General features: G+C 42.4%; 1 protein-coding gene across 2 annotated transcripts in view; it reads left to right on the forward strand.

Moving 5' to 3' along the window:
- The first annotated feature begins 270 nt into the window (after positions 1–270).
- Positions 271–17,865, forward strand: part of GALC (galactosylceramidase) — a 52,217-nt gene continuing 34,622 nt past the window's right edge. For both annotated transcript variants that reach the window (XM_054971871.1, XM_054971870.1), the window contains exons 1-6: positions 271–519; positions 3,832–3,900; positions 9,095–9,158; positions 10,680–10,793; positions 14,296–14,435; positions 16,259–16,297. In XM_054971871.1, coding sequence (XP_054827846.1) covers positions 382–519; positions 3,832–3,900; positions 9,095–9,158; positions 10,680–10,793; positions 14,296–14,435; positions 16,259–16,297 — 564 coding nt within the window. In that variant the 5' untranslated portion in view covers positions 271–381. The remainder of the gene's footprint in view (positions 520–3,831; positions 3,901–9,094; positions 9,159–10,679; positions 10,794–14,295; positions 14,436–16,258; positions 16,298–17,865) is intronic.

Below are 17,865 nucleotides of genomic sequence, written 5' to 3' on the forward strand. Positions count from 1 at the left end.
CATAACGCCAAGCAGTCTGAGGCACCGGCTTATCGAAACAAAGCACAACTCCGGTTCCCGCCTCCGTCTTCAACGTCTCTCGCGGAACAGCCGCCAAGCCTTCCATGCTGCTCCGGCTGAACCAGCCGCACCGCCTCCCTTGAAAACAAACACAAAGAGGCTCCGTTTCCTCCCGCGCTTCACCCAGTTCCTCGTCAGGTGATCGCGGGTCACGTGACGACGCGGGGCTAGTTGCGGGTGCCGCCGCCGCCGCGCCTTAAACCAAGTGCAAGCCCTATGACCGCTGGAGACGTTGCTGCAGCCGCCGGTGGCGGCGGAGTCTCCTCCTGAGGAAGCGCGCCAGGCCCTGCTCCCTTCCCCTGTACCGCGTCGGCTTTCGGGATGCTGGTGCTGTGGCGGGGCTTGGCGCTCTGGCTGTCGGCGTGGAGCGCCGCTGCCTGGTCGCCGAGCGGCCGTTACTGGCTGGACGACGCGGTCGGGCTGGAGTTCGACGGCATCGGAGCCGTCAGCGGCGGAGGGGTGAGCGAGCGAGCGGGAAGAGGCGGCGGCGGGCAAGTTGGGTTAGGCTCTCTGCGAGGGGCAGTTTGGAGCCTTAAGCTGTTGGTTTTCCGTTCTACGGGTTACCGTATATAGGTGCACATACGTACACGTATATAGTAATGTAGTTTGTATCTGGATAGCGTGTTTAACCTTTAGTTTCAGGTAGGCAGCCTCTTGGTCTGCAGTAGAACAGCAGGATTTGAGTTCGGTGGCGTCGTTGTAGACCAACAAGATTTGTCAGGGTAATACATTTTCGGAAGGCAAAGCTTCCTTCTTCATGTACGTACTTGTATCTGACAAAGAAAGCTTTGACTCTCGAAAACTTAGATGCTAAAAATCTTGTTGATCTCCAAGGTGCCACTGGACTCAAATCCTGCAGCTGGTGTGGGGTGTGGAATGATATAGTTTAGCCTGACTTGTCAAGTCTCAGAAGCTAAATTGAGTCGGTACTTGGATGGGGGTGGGCTCCATGGAAAGGGAAGGCAACGGCAAATCACGTTTGCTTCTCTCTTCCCTTGAAAATCTCTTACTGGGATTCCCCTTCCTCAGTTGTGACTTGACAGCACATACATACGTTTAATTTGTTAGCTGGTTGTGTCTCGATGATGCATGCATGTATACCTCTATATATGTATAGGCATGTTTTCTAAGTACACACGTGTAAATACATATCCACACAAATATGTATTTATACATCTCTCTCTCTCTCTCTCTCTGTGTGTGTGTGTGTGTGTGTGTGTGTTATGTGCAGTCAGATCACTTCTGACATGGCAATGAAATGAATGAAAGATCTCCAAAACATCCTATCATTAACAAAATTGCACAGATCTTGCTAACTGGAGGACATGGCTTACTTTATTGAGTCAAGCCATCTCTTTTTGGATCTTTTTCTTTTCCTACTCTCTTCCAACTTTCCTAACATTGACTTTTCTGTTGAATCTTTTCTTCTCATGATGTGACCAAAGCAGGATAGCCTCCGTTTTGTCATATTAGCTTCTAGGGAGAATTCAGGCTTGATTTGATCTAGAACCCACTTATTTGTCTTTTTGGATGTCCATGGTATCTGTAAAACTCCTCCATCATCACATTTCAGATAATTAGATGCCAACAGTGTTGCTCACATATAATATATGTATTGTCATCCATAAAGTCACTTATAGCTAGATATGTTCCCAGTATATGTGTGTGTTTTATTTATTCCCTGCTTTTTTCTCAATGGGGAAGCAAAGAGGCTTACCACATAACTCTCCTGTTTTATTCTCACCAACAACCTCTTAGACTGAGAGTTAGGTTGAGGCTGGATAGATCACTGTTTATTAGGATTTAGATTTACAGCAATACCAAGGCACTGCAGGGGTGAAGGATCTATTAAAATGATCTGCACCGAGAGCCAGCGTTTTGATGAACAGCTTTTTGATGGCTCTAAGTGATTTTTCTGTGGATGGTTTACCGAGGGAACTTCCATAGCAGTGTGTGTGTGTATGTGAATATTTTTTCTAGATGCTTCATGTGCTGATACTGTGCATCTTTAGGCCAGTGTGTTTCCTTTCCTTGACAGAGAACTTAAGCAGCATAATATGATTAAGGCACAGTGTTGTGTAGTGATTCATAACTGCCTCCCATTGAAGCCCCAATCACACACTTTTAGGATTGCTCCTAGTGCCTTGTGGAGAAGTTGTTCTCCTTTTTTTTTGTAGTAGAGTTTCTGTTCTTTTGATGTCAGGCAAGTAACTGTGTTGGTCTACAGCAGAACAGTAGGATCTGAGTCTAGTGGCATATTCGAGACCAGTATGTTACCTGAATTGGTCTCCTTGCAAATAAGAGAATAATGGGGGAATTAGCAGCAAGGAAGACAGCTATGTGAGAGGTGGTAACTACGGGATCTTTCCCACCAATTTTTATGGAGTCCCTTCCAAGATAGCAGACGAGGCTGGTGCTTTATGTTCAAAGGGCAATATTTTATTAAAAGATGAAAATGCGCACGCACGCACGCACACACACACACACACACACCCCAGTTGGAATAGAGTGAGGGAGGGCAAAGTATATCTACCTATCCTGAAGAGCAGTCCAGTCCACGGAGGAAGAGAGCAGCTTCAAACGCCAGCGTTGTCGGCCAGGAGGGCAAGAGGCTTAAGGCAACCTCAAGGGAACAGTGCCTTGGATCCAATAAGTGTGTACAGAGAGAGAGTCTTAGGGAAGAGACTCTAAGGGAGCAGCGTCCTGGAAGCAGAGGTCCTGGAAGCGTACACGATTCGAATGGTGCCAGGGCACTACTCTTATAGGGAAAAATGTGTCCTGAGGTGGGAGAGCCCACCTAGCTGTTGGAACAAAGACTCCAGTGGTTAGTTCCTGCAAATAATAAAGGTTTGATTACCTTGATTACTGGAGCATGTGAAAGCAAATGCAAAGTCTCTTCTGGAACTGCACAAAAGGGGCAGTTTGTTAATGGAGTCCACCAGAGCTAAGTTGATGAATTTAGTTGGGGAGTGTACCTTGCCAGGAATGAATTATAAATACTTATGAATGCTGGTTGATTTTCTCCTCAATCATGGACAGGAGATCTCATCATGGAAGGAGGGAAAGGAATGTGTTAAGTGGGATGACTCTGTGACACTTCTGTTGTGCTTGATTCCTTTTTGGGGCTGGGGAGCCTGTAAACTAATCACAGCTAGTCTCTCCACATTTACATGCAGCATTCTATTCATGCCTGGGTCTCCCGGGCAGGACTCAGCAACTGCTAGCTGGAATTCCCCTGGCTGCAATCCAAACTGCCATTTTAATCCAGGGGCTTTGTGATTTTTATATCGCAGGTAGCCATGTTAAATGGCTATTGATGGTGGAGGCTTGGGCAACTGCTTACAATTAAGATTTTCAAGCTTTCAAGAGTCAAAGCTCCCTTCATGTACTGAAGAACTTTGACTCTCAAAAGCTTATATCCTTAAAATCTTGTTGGTCTTTAAGGTGCCACTGGATTCAAATCTTGCTGTTGCTTTAAAGAGTGTCATGCAAAAATTTGCCACACATCCCTGCTTTCAAAGCCTAGCACGTTTAGGTCTTTGACCTAAAAGGGTGGAGGATGGTCTTTCAGTTCCAAGCCTCCTTCCTTGCCATCACCAGCCAGCTAATCTGGTGAGGTTTGAAGTTAAGTCTTGCATGTCTCCCAGTGTCTTCTTGTATGTCCTACTTGTCCTTACCCTATTAGCCTCTTTCTGTAAGCTTCAAAAACAGCAGTTTATATATTCTAGAAATACAGTAATTCAAAACCTCTGTCTTTCTGTTTATCCTCAGGCTACCTCTCGGCTCCTGGTGAATTATGAGGAACCTTATCGCTCTCAGATTTTAGATTATCTTTTTAAGGTAATAATGGGTTTGCTGTTCAAGCAAATTCTAACCTAAAGAAATTTCCTATAAATGTCTAGTATTTAATTATTCTTAGTATGCTGGCTGCTGTTTTTCTCCCCAAGGTTCATAAAAGATATGAGTTAGAGCTGTCAGTCAATACCTGGTAATAATTATTTCTCATTGCATGCAGTTAATATTTAAGTTTATGACTGAAGTCCAGCCTAACAGTCTAAGCCTTTGTTGGATTGTATCTTAACCAGAGCTGCAAAGTTTTGCTCTGTGAAACAGTGATTAGGTTTTCACTGCTGCTGAAGAATGTTGACTGAAGGGTCTAGTGCAGTCTAGAATGCAAGACGTTTAAAGAAACAGCTTGCATTATAAATCAATGAATGCTTGCTTTTCATTTGTTCAATTCTCCCCCAGTTAAGCGGCAGAAGCGCTGAGAGAGGTCTCTGAGAACACGCCCAGCCTAGGCTCAGTGTCTGGAGAAGGGTTTATTCCAGTTTCTGATTAGGGAACCTGGAAGGATTTGAACATTAGGGGAAAGCGGTACCATCTAGCACTACTGTCTTTCATCTGGCCCTCGTCCTGCAATGTTGGGTCATGCTGGGTGGCTGTATGTTGAAGAACTGATCCGGAAAAGATGACTGAACCTATAACAAGCCTGTTGGCTGATCAGTCTTGTGATTTATGTCAAAGGAGAGGGGTACGCACACCCATAATAAAAGTAACACCCTTCATTTGAGGTGCCCTTCATAACTTTCCAGAATCTTAATTTGGTTTCGCCCACACCTGGAAGGGCTGGGTTGCAGGGAACCTAGGCAAGACACTGAAATACTAGTTTCTAATAAGCGTTTAGCGGTACAGTGCTGTCCATACAGATGCAAAGATCTCGGGGGGAAAACACTTTAGAAAATTGTGGGGAAAACTTTTTTTCCTGATCAAAAAAATGGGAAAAGTTTGGGAGTGCTGAAAAACCACTCTGAGCTGAGAGGAAAGGAAGGGTATAAATATCTAAGTAAATAATCTTGAAAGTTTTTTTCTTTCAGAATGAAGGAAATGCTTTTTAAGGCAAAATGTATAATTACTTAATTGCTTTATTTATACCTTGCCTTCCTCTCCAGTGGGGACCCAAAACTGCTTACATCATTCTCCTGTTTTATCTTCACGGTGACTCCGTGAGGTAGGTTAGGCTAAGAGTGTGTGACTAGCCCATTGGTCACCCAGCAGGGTGAAGTATATTCCTTCCCAGGCCCAAAGCTAAGAAGTTCCTAAAACTGTTGTAAGATGTTTCCTGTGTGAACTGACTTTAAATAGAGTTAACCAGATTAGGAGATGTTTAATGAGGGCATTTTAAAAATTGCTTTCCTTTAGCCATTACCATCCTTTAATCCTTAGGAAGGAGTAGGATAGAAATGGAAATAATCAGAAAACTGAAAAAATGAAGCTTTTAATTAAATAATAGTATTTTATCATGATTACCAGGGGTAATTGCATCCATGATGACTTGTGATGAAATGTGTTGTTTTGCATAATGATAAAAAGCAGCTGGAAGGTGATGTATTTTACTAATTATCTCAGCTCACCTCTGTGTAGGTGTTCAATGAGCTGTAAAATAGTGACTTTGCGGAGGAAGTTCCCATAAGGAAGTTAAACCCAAAAGGCTTTAAAATTTAACTTGTTGTAGAATATAACTCTTTTCCCAAGGTGGTAATTGTGTCATACTGATGAAATTACTGAATCAGTGATGGAAATGAGCCTTTCTTACCATGGCAAATAAGCAAGCTGCTCTGTGATCTTTCAAGGCACTCAAGATAATGCTGTGGTATTCTTTCTACTTAAAGAAAGAGCAGGGCTGCATCTTTACAGCGGCTTTCCTTGCCCCAGGCCAAAAACAATTAGTATACAGTGTATACTATACACCATCAGCTAATTGTTCTTTTTCCATATCAGAAGGATTACTGGAATACTATTGTTGCTGTCATTCTGGGTTTTTTTTTTACACCAGCAATATAATTGAACTGGTTCTTCTATACTGGTCATGTGATATAATTGCAGCTGTATATGAAGACTGGGAGAAGTAAACGCAATAGAGCCAGGAGATTGACTTTACAGAATTTATAAGGGAAAAAATGGATAAGTGAAGAGGGCATGATAGGCTTCCAACTGACTTATTATCTCCTCCTTAATGGGTGTGTTGCTGGGCCACTAGTTCCCTATGTGGTGCAGAACTGGTCTTTTGGCATATTGGCTGCTTTGTCTTGAGGGCTCTCAGGTGACTACAAAGCCAGTCAGTTGACTGTTTCATGGAACCAAGGGCACTTGAGTTGGTTTCTTTGAGCAGTGGGGTATGGAATGCTCAGACACAAAGTATTCCCTTTTTTTGGGAGCCTTTTGGTACCTCTCCAGGGCTGCTTCCCTATGGAGACTATGTTGTGTAACTTGTTCCTGCTGACAATATAGAGGCATTTACAGTGGCGATGAAGCATCCATATGCAAGTTTTCCCTCTTCCTTTGCATCAGCCCTCTGTGGCTGCCACTCTTCTCCCCCCCGCCCCCGCTGCCATCAGAGGGCTTTTTCAAGCTTTAAAAAAAATCTGTAATGATTATAGCATTATACTGCCACTGCTATCTATTGCAACAATCTACTAGTTCCCAGTTTTTATTTTAAATAAAATAGCACTTTGGGTTGCAGAGTAATAAGAAGAAATGTGCAAAATGAAAGCTTGGAACTAGTACATTTTTGCAAAAAGATTGTACCTAATCAGGTTTGGGAAAGACTACTGCAAAGTGGTGGAAAACACGGTAATAGGATGAATAGAAGTTACCACCATGAGAACAGCACTGCTGAAAGAAAGCCAAGGCTGAGCAAAACCTGCATGAAGATACAGCACAGCACGGGTTGGTAAACAGGTTCGGGAGGAGCAGGTGAAATAGAAATGTAACGTATTCAATTGCTTACTGTTCAAGGCTGATTTATTATTTTGTTGATAGTGGGTCCTGTTCAGAAAAAAAGCCAAAAAAGATGTAGTATTTATATAATTATTTCATTTGGGTTTGTCCCCGTCCTTAAGCATTAGGAAAGCTAGCAAGGTCAAAACTTACTTAAAATATCTGTGTATTAATAAAAACTGTGGTAGCAAGAATTGCCTTTGATCAAATTCCATAAGTCTTACCTGTTTCCTATATATTTTTTAATTCACTGAAAAAAATAAGGGTGACTTGGGCAGCAACTGGTACAGTGCTGTTAATCGGTTTTTTTTTACTTAAGCAGGTTATGCTATATAAAACCACATATACACAAACTTACATGTATATACATATCTATATATAGATATAGTGCACCTATATTATACATGCCCTGACCTGAATAGCCCAGGTAAGCCTGATCTCGTCATATCTCTGAAGCTAAGCAGGGTCAGCCTTGGTTAGTAATTGGATGGGAGATCTCTGACAAGGACCAGGATTGCAGAGGCAGGCAATGGTAAACCAGCTCTGTTCGTCTCTTGCCATAAAAAACCCACCTGGGGTCGCCATAAGTCAGCTATGATTTGATGTTGCTCTCTCCACCATATTACACACATGCTCAAGTGCCTCCATCTCATAGTTTTGTACTTTATTGGCTGCCTTCGCTTTATTACCTCTAGCAAAGAGGAGATATATTGATTTACTGCATTATTGACTTCTGAGAGTAAGATACCGATTTGCTAGTTGGGAACCAGTATAGGCTAGGGAGTGAAATACCTGCTCTGCCATGAAGCACCCTGAGTAACCATGGATTAGTCACTTCTTCTCAGGCCTGCCTCATGTGCAGATGAAAGCAGGGAGAAAATGAATGCCCTTGGAGGTATATAACATAGAGTGCTTGCAAAAACTGAAAGGGAAATCTAATCTCCAACTGCAAATAGAACTGAGCAAGCCAGTTTTTAAAATTTATTTTTTGTGTTATTTATAGTCCGCTTAACTCAATAATACTCAAGGCAGATTACATAGTGTAAGTCAGTACAATCAACAGCTGGTACATCCAACAAACAATTCAATGGGTTATGGATTGCAGAAATTTGAAAACAAGCATAGAACCAATTCAGGCACAAAACATGGCAGTAACAAAGCATAAATAACTTGAACATATTAAATGAGTTATGAAGAAGTAGTTTTAAAATTAGGGGATAGAGAATCATTATTCCAGTGTTTTTCAGATTAGACACTTGGCAAGCATCACTGAGGAATTATAGTGATTTAAGAACAAAAATAGCCTCTGAGCTTATAATTAAGCACTTACCATGTTGCCTGGTGACTTGATTGCTAAAATTTATTCTTTGTTACTAAATCTAAAAAGTGCTTCTTTAAGATACATTGGAAAATGGAATAGGGACTTATAGTCAGTATTGATTTAGAGGAAAGAAGGTAGATTTAGAATTGTGTGGTACCTAAATGTGTATGATTTTTTTTTTAAAAGTGATATCTTTTTAATGTGAGCTGGATTTTAACCTTGTTTTTAACTCTATTTAACTGTGTTTTAATATATTTATATTTATATTCTACTTTGTTATCCACCTTGAGCACCTTTGGAGGAAAGGCAGCTGATAAACATCCAACTCCACATAGATTAACCACTATATATAGAAATATATGGGGCCAGAGTTGGTAGTGTGGCTCATTCATAGACAATTTTTTAGCTTTTGGGGGGCAATTTCAAAAATTTATCCTTTTTGGAAATTGGTAATTAAGTTAGTTAATGAAATGTTGGGGTGCAGGAAACCCCTTGATCCAAAAGTTATTTAAAAAAGCAAATACATACTGTCTTTTCAGATGGTCTTGAGCTTGCTTACTTTGGCTAAATTGGCAATAGCAGAAAAATTGAAAAAGTTAGAACCTTCTTTGGAAAGTAAATGGTTTCCCTCTTCATGTATGTACTGCATTATTAACTAAATTAATGTTATCAAAGGGCCCAAAAAAGAAAAAAATCAATGTTCAAATAAATTTATTGAGTGCTGGGTATTGTTTATAATGTTTTGGAACAATAAAATGAGAGAAAATATTTTGTTATACATTTTATTAGTTGTTATAATGCCTGTTTCTTTCTGTAGTTGGGAGTGTGAAATGTTATATATTATATTTTGAAGTTTCTGATAAAAATAAAAAGATGCATTATGTTGAATGTGTAACAAATACGCATTCTAGCCATTTTTTCTGTCTTTTTTTAAAGCCAAATTTTGGTGCTTCTTTGCATATTCTCAAAGTGGAAATTGGTGGTGATGCACAGTCAACAGGTAAGAATGAACTACTGAGTCATTAAAGCTGAAGTACTTTTAACAATATTATAAATTTGAATTTCTTAGTTCTAGGATTACCAAGCTGTTTAGGTTAGTTTTGCATGATGACAATACCAACTTTTCCCCTAGCTTCTCTGAGATGTTTTTTTATTGTGAACTATACTAACTAGTAGGCTAATTCATAGCTGAAAAAAAAAGAACCCCAGGCGAATCTGTCTTCTAGCTTGTGAGAACAAAAATTACCTGCTAGTGTTACTTCACGTTAATTTACTAGTTTTAGATGTTTGAAGAATACCGAGGAAGGGTTCATTTAGACAACTAGTTTTTACATTTTTGAGCATGCTTGGCAATTGGTGTCTAGTGAAATCCTTGTTAACCTATGTGAGGAAATTTAGGAGACTCTACTGAAAAATGAAGTGGTCTCTTGTTCCACAGACTAGTTTGGCTGTAAGTCCCATTGTTTTTTTGCAAGTTAACTGATTTTAACTGTCTGATGCAATCTGACAGAAATCAAGAGTAGAATCTATTTCATTTTGTAAATAAGGAATACATATCCTAGCTGAGCAAACTGTTAAACATGAAATGACCTGCTTGAAGTGTTACAGGAGGTGGGTAGTTGTAGGTGTTGAGCATTTTAGCATGTGGCAGCCCAATCCTGAAAGCTGCAGTGATAGTGGTGGCCTGCTGTTATAGTAGTGCAGCTGGTTGAATCACTATGGACACTCCCTCTGGTGCTCGAGGACACATGCTCCCCTCCACAAGGTGCAAACTATATAATGAGCATGCCAGGGTTCATAGCAACCTCAGCAAAATGAATCAGGTAGCAGCACCCGATGACATCAGCTGTCTGCTGATGTGGCGTCTACCTTTTACACTGCCATCCTAAGCAGAGTTACTCCAGTCTAAGCCCATTGATTTCAGCTATTAGTCTCCCCCAACCCCAAAGCACCAGAGGACAGGGAGGAAAGACCCAGCGACAGCACGACCCCAATAGAGGCTCATGGCCTGAGCGTCCCTCCATAGCCCACCCAGGAGGGGTGCAATGCAGTGGACAGGATGAGGGGAAACAGAGGCTGCATCCTGCCATCACATCCTCCCAGCCCAAGCAGGATCTGTGCTCAGGCCTTGTCTCCTGCAGTGGTTGCCTTCTGTCACTTTCTCTCCTTCATGGTAGTGAAGAGGAGGACATAGTGGGAAGGGTGGTCCAGGAAAGAGGAGGCAGTGGGAGGGCAGGGGGGAGGTTGGCAACAGAGTTGGGTATAAGGAAGGAGGAGAAGGGCGTGGAAGGAAATATGAGTGGAGGATGGAATGGAAAAAGATCGATCTGTGTGATTGACAGAGTGACAGGTCTGAGAAGGCAGGAGCCAGTGAGGGAGTTTTCCTGGGAGTTTCTTGCAGATCTCTGTTAGTTCTATTGTACATAATGTGTCTGCTCTGGGAAATACTGGGTAGTCTAGCAAAGGACAGTGTGTAGCATGATTTGCATTTATTGCACTAAGTTTGTTTTGACTCCCACAGATGGAACAGAACCGTCCCACATGCACTATGAAAATGATGAAAATTATTTCCGTGGTTATGAATGGTGGCTGATGAAAGAAGCTAAAAAGAGGAACCCTAACATTAAATTAATTGGTAAGGAAGGACTCAAACATTTAATGTCTCATCATTCTGTTACTGTAACTTGAAAATACTTTTGTGAGTCATATTTAACTACAGGCTATTCCAATACACAGGTTAATATGCAATAGTACTCCATAACATAATGTAAATGGCCTACTTGATGTACATGTATTAATGTGTTAATTCCTTTCTGTGGCTATATGTGTGTATGCTTAGGATTAACCCTTCCTATCACAAAGAGAATCTAAGCCACTAGCTTTACAGAGAAAATAATCTCTGGTCCTTAGGTACTAGCATTTTTCTATGAGTGTGAGGAATTAGGTGCTGGGAATTTTTCAGCTTCACCTAACTTAACAGCAATGTTATTTCACATTAAATTCAAAGTTAAGATGTTCTTATTCTTTCTTCCCAGCTTTATTCCTATTTCTTTTTTGGTAGAAATATTCAATCCAATGCTAGATACTCTGATATAGGGATAACAAGTTGAGAACCCATGAGCAATTGCAGGGTGGAGTGGGGGCACCATTTAGAAATATCTCATCCCTGACATTAGTCACTAACAGGCGACAAATGTGGCTTGCATTCTTTGGAAAGCTTTGTGTTTGAATATACAGTCCTCTGGGTTTTTTAAATGTGATATGCGGTCTATGGTTATTGTCATGGGCTGGGCCAACGCAGGCATGATAGTCAGAGTCTGGTCTGAAGTCAGAGCACGAGTCCAAGGCCAGGTGGCAGTTCCAGATCCAATGTCCAGAATCCGAAAGCTTGAGTCAAGGCACAATCCAGAGGTCACACAACACGGCACGGCACGGCAAGACAAGACAAGGCGGGGGTGGGGGGTGAGGGGTGAGGCGCGACGCAAGGCTCGGCTCGGCTCGGCTCGGCTCAGTGTAGTGGTCGCAGCCAGAGCAAAATGCTGACATGTTGCTTCCGTGCCTCCTGGCTCTCTGTGGCAGGGTTTTATAGGCAGGCTGGGCTTGCAGCCAGCTGCTTGGGAGCTCTCCTGTGCTCACTCCTTATCACTCTCAACAAGCAGCTGGCGTCTGGCCAGGAAGCGTGCACTTCGTGTCCTTGCCTGCAGTTCAGCCCTCACCTTCCGTCTACTGCACTCAAAGGGTGGAGGGGAACCTGGAGGGCTGGGATCAGCTAACTGGGTTTCACCAGCTGGAGCAGAGCTAGAGGTCGTTGGTCCTGCCTCAGCTGTTGGTGGTGCTGGCTGATCAGCAGGTATTCCCTGCTGGTTAGCTTCTGTAAGCTCCCTTCTTTCCGAGGAGTCCTTGGCTTCTGTCAGTTCAGGACTGGCTGCACGGAGCTCCTCTTCCCCTGAGAAGACCTCACTATCACTCAGTCCTGGCTGACACATGACAGTTATTTTTTTGTATGCTTTGGGCTATATAGGAAAGGTGGGATCAGGCTGTTTTTCAGAGTTTTTCTTTTTTTGGGAGGGGGGGTGGACTAATGTACAAAGTCATATTTTTCTGCAGACTTACGGAATCCCCAAATTACTTGCTTTGTAATTTCAACTTTCCTCCCCTATCTCTCATATGGCAAAAACAAATGTGCCTGTACTAATGTAGTATAGGATGGGGAGGTTTGTAACTGTTGTTTTTATTTAGTAATGAGTATGTGGTGGAACAGCCCCACTGACCTGTGAACACTGCCCCTTCTTGTCCTCTGGGGCATCAGGTTCACCAGTGGTAGTCCAAGTCTCCACCTGGCACATACCACCCATGTGATGCCCCCCCCCCAAACCCTGAGAAGGGCTTTTACACCTTCTCTTTTGCACCTACTGCCACCACTTGGTTTTTTTGAGAATTGCCTGTGGGGAGGGCCCAGCCCCCTGCCTTGTGCCCAGTCTCCTGCTACCCAGCATCTTATTACTGTAAGGACTGTTTACTGGGGGATCAGCTAATTGCTAGCAGGCCATTCCCTTCCTGTGGCACCTGTTTTAGATAGCATGGTTGAGTAGTGGGAGTTTATGTGGTACAGAGAACCACTACCAATATTTAAGAATTAAAAGGCATTTATTAAAGAAAAAAAATGTTCATGCTCACAGTTTTAAGCACCGCATCAGAGCAAGCAAGGGAACTAAAAAAGAAATGGGTAAAAATGCAATTCCTCTGTCCCTCCTGCTGTCCCTGCCTAACTTGGATCTTCTGTTTAGGTAGGCTGAATGTCTTAGAAAGTTCCCGCTTATTGAGATACCCTCATACCTTTCATGATTCAGGCTTCCAGCCTCCACATGGTCAATGGCTGCAAGGGGCCATCTTTCAGCTCCTTCAGCTTCCAGCTAAAGTCAGCCAAAGAGACCTTCCTTCCTGTGCCAGAAATTGTACTGTGCTAGTTAGGTCATAAGTGATGCATTTTATGCTCTTAAAGCAGTAAAATAAATTTGGTTTTCATAGGTGAATAGTTATTACATTTTTCAAATTTTCCCCAATTTTCTGCCCCCACCCGTACGCCGTGGGATAAAAGTCTTCAAAACTTCTGGAAAATTTACTTCTCTACTCTGTACTTTTGACTTATCCCATAATTAACCCTGGAAAATGTCTGCTCGGTGGTACAGATAAGTCTAGTTGGGTGGATTCTGAAATCATGATTGTCAAACAGTCAGCATAAAAGTTTACGTCTGAAACTACAAGATAAATGTCATTTAGTTTTTTCCTTAAATCTTTTCCCCCCATTATGTCTAACCACATTTTTAATTACACATCTATTAATTTAATTGCTCTTGCTATGTATTGCAGCTCAATCGTAAAACTTGCTGCATAAGCAAATAACTTTTAAAAACAGAGTGTATTGTTAACAGATGCCCTGACCTGGATATCCTTAGTCTACTCTAGCCTGATCTTGTCAGATCTTGGAAGCGAAGCAGGATTGACCCTGGTTAGTACTTGGATGGCAAGGGAAGTCCATGGTCACTATGCAGAGGCAGTCAGTAGCAAACCATCTCTGTTTGAATCTTGCCTTGAGAACCTTATGGTGGTCCCCATAAGTTGGCTGCAACTTGACAACACTTTACACATATACGTTGTTATGTGTATGTATGGTAGAATTGTGCTGGCATATTTGAAAATTTTATGAATTGGGTGTTGAACATATGAAGCTGCCTTTTACTGAGGCTGATATTTTCTAGTCTAACTGGCAATGGCTCCCCAGGACCTTCAGAAACAGATTGGAATGATTTAAATAGAGATGCTGGTAATTAAAGCTTGAAGATTCTGTATGCAAAGTATGCGTTTTGCCACTGAACCACAGTCTGTCCCTTACTGCTGATTATAAACTGTTTGAAACGTGTACTGAGAAAAGCAGTATTTTGGTCTAGTAGCACCTTAAAGGCCAACTAGATTTTCAGGTATGAGCATCCAAGAGTCAGAGCTCCCTTATATGTTATTTGCATACTCTCCAGAGGTTTCAATTAATGGAAGATGTTTGCTTCCCCAGGAAGCATTTATTTATTCAACATATTGTGCTTACCACAAGTGCCCCCCCTTCTCTCTCTCTCTTTTTACAGGGTTGCCATGGGCTTTTCCAGGATGGATTGGGAGGGGTGAGAACTGGCCTTATGACCATCCAGATGTCACTGCTTATTATATAGTCTCATGGATTATAGGTGCTAAAAGATTTCATAATTTGGACATTGACTATATTGGGGTTAGTAAAGCAGTTTGTTTTAAAAGTTATTACAGTCTTTGTTGTCATATGTTGGAATGTTTCAAATTTGACATCTTGTTAAACTTATCTGACTTAACAGTGTGTTTCCTATATTTTACATGTAACCGACACTGAAAAGAGGCTCAATAGGATACATGTAACTGATACTGAAAAGAGGTTCAATAGGATATTGTTTGCCTGTGATGTTATTTACCTCCATGTCATGAAAATCTTCACCTGTCCATTTCCACACAGTAAACTTCTATTAAAGAGACAGGACACCTTTTCTCCATGTTGTTGGGAGCCCTGTGTAAATTCCAAACTGATAGAGGATGTTTGGCTGTCCAAACCAGAAACCATGATTTGAATGGGTTTCTGATTCTGCTTTGGATGGCAAGTTTTTGACCATATCTTGCCAGATTTTATAATATGGCAAACTTTGCTAGAAAGGAGTTGAAAAATGAACATGGGAAGAAAAAGGGGGAATGTGCAGCTAGTTTCTGATCCTTCAGTCCATGGTTTCAGAAGATCATCTGAACTGAACCACCAAGTAAGACAAAAATGCCTCTCGCCATGTCTTGATAAGGGATCTAGACGTCATCTAGGGAGAACTTGTTCAAACTTGTATGTACTTGAAACAGCTCTCTCGCAGACAAGGGAATGTGTCGATGCCAGGACTGGAACTCAGCCTGGTGTGCTCTCAAAAAGTATGTGTGTATGTTCAGGCTTACAGTGAAACATACAAGAAACAATACCGGGAATATACAGTCAAAATTTTTGGATTTTTATAACAATATATTGGTGCAAAATGTGCAAAAGTGCAAAGTGTCAACAATAAATACAATCTATAATAAATACAATCTATAATAAATACAAGGTAACAATTATACAAGGTAACAGTTGTTTGTCCGTGTTTTTGTAATGTTCATAAAGAAACGTCTGGGTGAGAGCTGCAGTAGAGCCTTCTTAGGAATGTAGGCAGACAGTCCCACATCAATATTTTCATTTGATTTGGATTGTGGTCACCCTCCTCTGTGGGACTGTCTGCCTACATTCCTAAGAAGGCTCTACTGCAGCTCTCACCCAGACGTTTCTTTATGAACATTACAAAAACACGGACAAACAACTGTTACCTTGTATAATTGTTACCTTGTATTTATTATAGATTGTATTTATTATAGATTGTATTTATTGTTGACACTTTGCACTTTTGCACATTTTGCACCAATATATTGTTATAAAAATCCAAAAATTTTGACTGTATATTCCCGGTATTGTTTCTTGTAGCTTTTGACTATCCGGGGTTTCCCTGCTTTGTTTCTTACAGTGAAACATTGCAAACTCAATCTTTGTGTTCTGGAGTAGTGTATGGATTAAGTAATTGAGCTGCAATTCAGCTCTTCATTTGTTTGAATCGCACAACTTCCATGAACTTACCAGGTAGGCTCCAGCCCCAGCTCTCCAGCTGTATTGTGGAGTTAATAATGCTGACTTTGTTCACTGCTCTGAGTGGGAACTAATCTGTCCAGAAATGCGGTATACAATTGAACTGTTGTTATTATTGCACTAAGTAGCTTCTGCATTGGCCCGGTCTGATAGGCATACTAGGAGCTGGGTGTTATTCTTTAGTTTAATCAGCAGAGTAGTGCCTTCTCTTGCTGAACTTCTGGCTCAAAAGTTCTGTAGTTCATATAGCTGGGCTTTGGACATCAGAGATTGCCTTAGGATGTGGTTGTTGTGATAGGGTAGGATGATTTAATTTTTACTGCTTGCTCTTAAACTTCATGATGTTTCTAAATTAATAACTTCTGATTGTCTTATAGATTTGGAATGAACGGACTTTTAACCGTAAATATATCAAGGTAGGCTAATTGATAAGATTTGTTTATTTGGTACAATATTAAATTATTCCCTTGGATGTGACAGCTTGAGAAGTATGAAGTTATATGCCAGTATTACTGAAAAGCAGCTATTCAGCAGGAGTTTCAGGTCTTAAGGCGTGCTAAAAATGTTAGTATTTATAGACTTAATAGTGATTCATTCTCCAGTGGTCCATTGGGAGTGGGTCAGTCCGAACTATTGGGAAGCGATTCCTCCTCTTCAGTGCAGGGTCAGTCGATCTGATTGATCCTGCCTTGGCTCTTCAGTTTTTCCTGGCCCTGCTTAGGTGTAGGACGTCGACTGCAGTGCTCCATCAAGCACAGGATCCTCCCCCCCCCCCAAATCTGAGGCAGAAGTAGGAGAGAAAGGAGCTCACGGGAAGGAAGGGCTCTCAGCCCCCCCCCCCCGGCAGTTTTCCCCGCGCCAGAATCAAGTGGCCACGAACAGGGAGATCGACAACACTAGGCAAGCCTAGCTTCCATGGCTGCTGCGTTGGAAGCGGGCGGCAGCGAGCGGCGAGGCTGACAGCACTAGGCAAGCCTAGTTTCCACGGCTCTCGCAGAGACTCCAGCATCGCATTCCAACCTCTGGGCTAGGAACCCCTCCTCCCTGTCTGATTGGCTCCTCTTCAGGGGGAACGCGGTAGAGTCAGAGGGAGCTGGCAGGAGTAACGACAGGCCGAACAGCCTCTGCTTCAGCTCCTACGCGGCTGACTGGACGTTTCTCTGCACATCGGGGGAAGGTTTGCCTGCAAGTGGAGTGGTGAGAGGCCTCCCAAGGCCAGAATTGTATTCTCCACTGGTCTTAGTCTTCCCTGCCTAAGCGGTGACCCCTTTTGCCTCCTTCCTGCCCCTTTTTTTGCAAACGGCCGTACATTGATTAATCCTATCTTCTTTTGGTGGGAAAAGAGTGGTATGGCTGCTAAGGCAGGACTAACACCCACGGCAGGGGCAGGGGGTGCTATTTGTGACCTGGAACTCCCTAGCTCTCCAAATTCACTCTCTTTTCATCATTCCCCAGGGGATGAAAGGGAGAATAATACTGAATCAGACCCCACAAGTCAGGAAGTTAAAGTCCAACTATTATCCTGGCTTGGTTCTGAAATGCAGAGAGAATTTAAGGAGGCCTTGAAGGAGCATGGCTTTGTAAAAGGGGGTCCCTCCCCTTCAGACAGGGCAGGTTGGCAACCCAATAGGGCACATACTGCAAAGATAGGCAAATGCAGAGGACCATTACCTTCCTCACCTAAGTCCAAGAGGAGAAGGGAAGAGGAGAGTTCCACTTATGGGGAACAAAGCCCTTTGGAATATGAGCTCTCAAGGGATGAGATGTCTGATTTATCCTCCATCAATGAGGAGGGAGAGCTATAAGATGAAGAGGATAGCACCACTACCACACAAGTGAGGCTTTTTCCTCTGGAGGTTTTTGCCCAGAGTGTTGAGGGTCCTAGAGATTATGCCATCGTGCCCTGAGAAAAAGGACACAGGGTGTGCCTTTCCACAGGGGTCCAAACGGGCCTTGCCTAAGAGAGGCAGTGTGCAACCGAGTG

This window comes from Eublepharis macularius, chromosome 2 (assembly GCF_028583425.1).
Source record: "Eublepharis macularius isolate TG4126 chromosome 2, MPM_Emac_v1.0, whole genome shotgun sequence".
Lineage (NCBI taxonomy): Eukaryota > Metazoa > Chordata > Lepidosauria > Squamata > Eublepharidae > Eublepharis > Eublepharis macularius.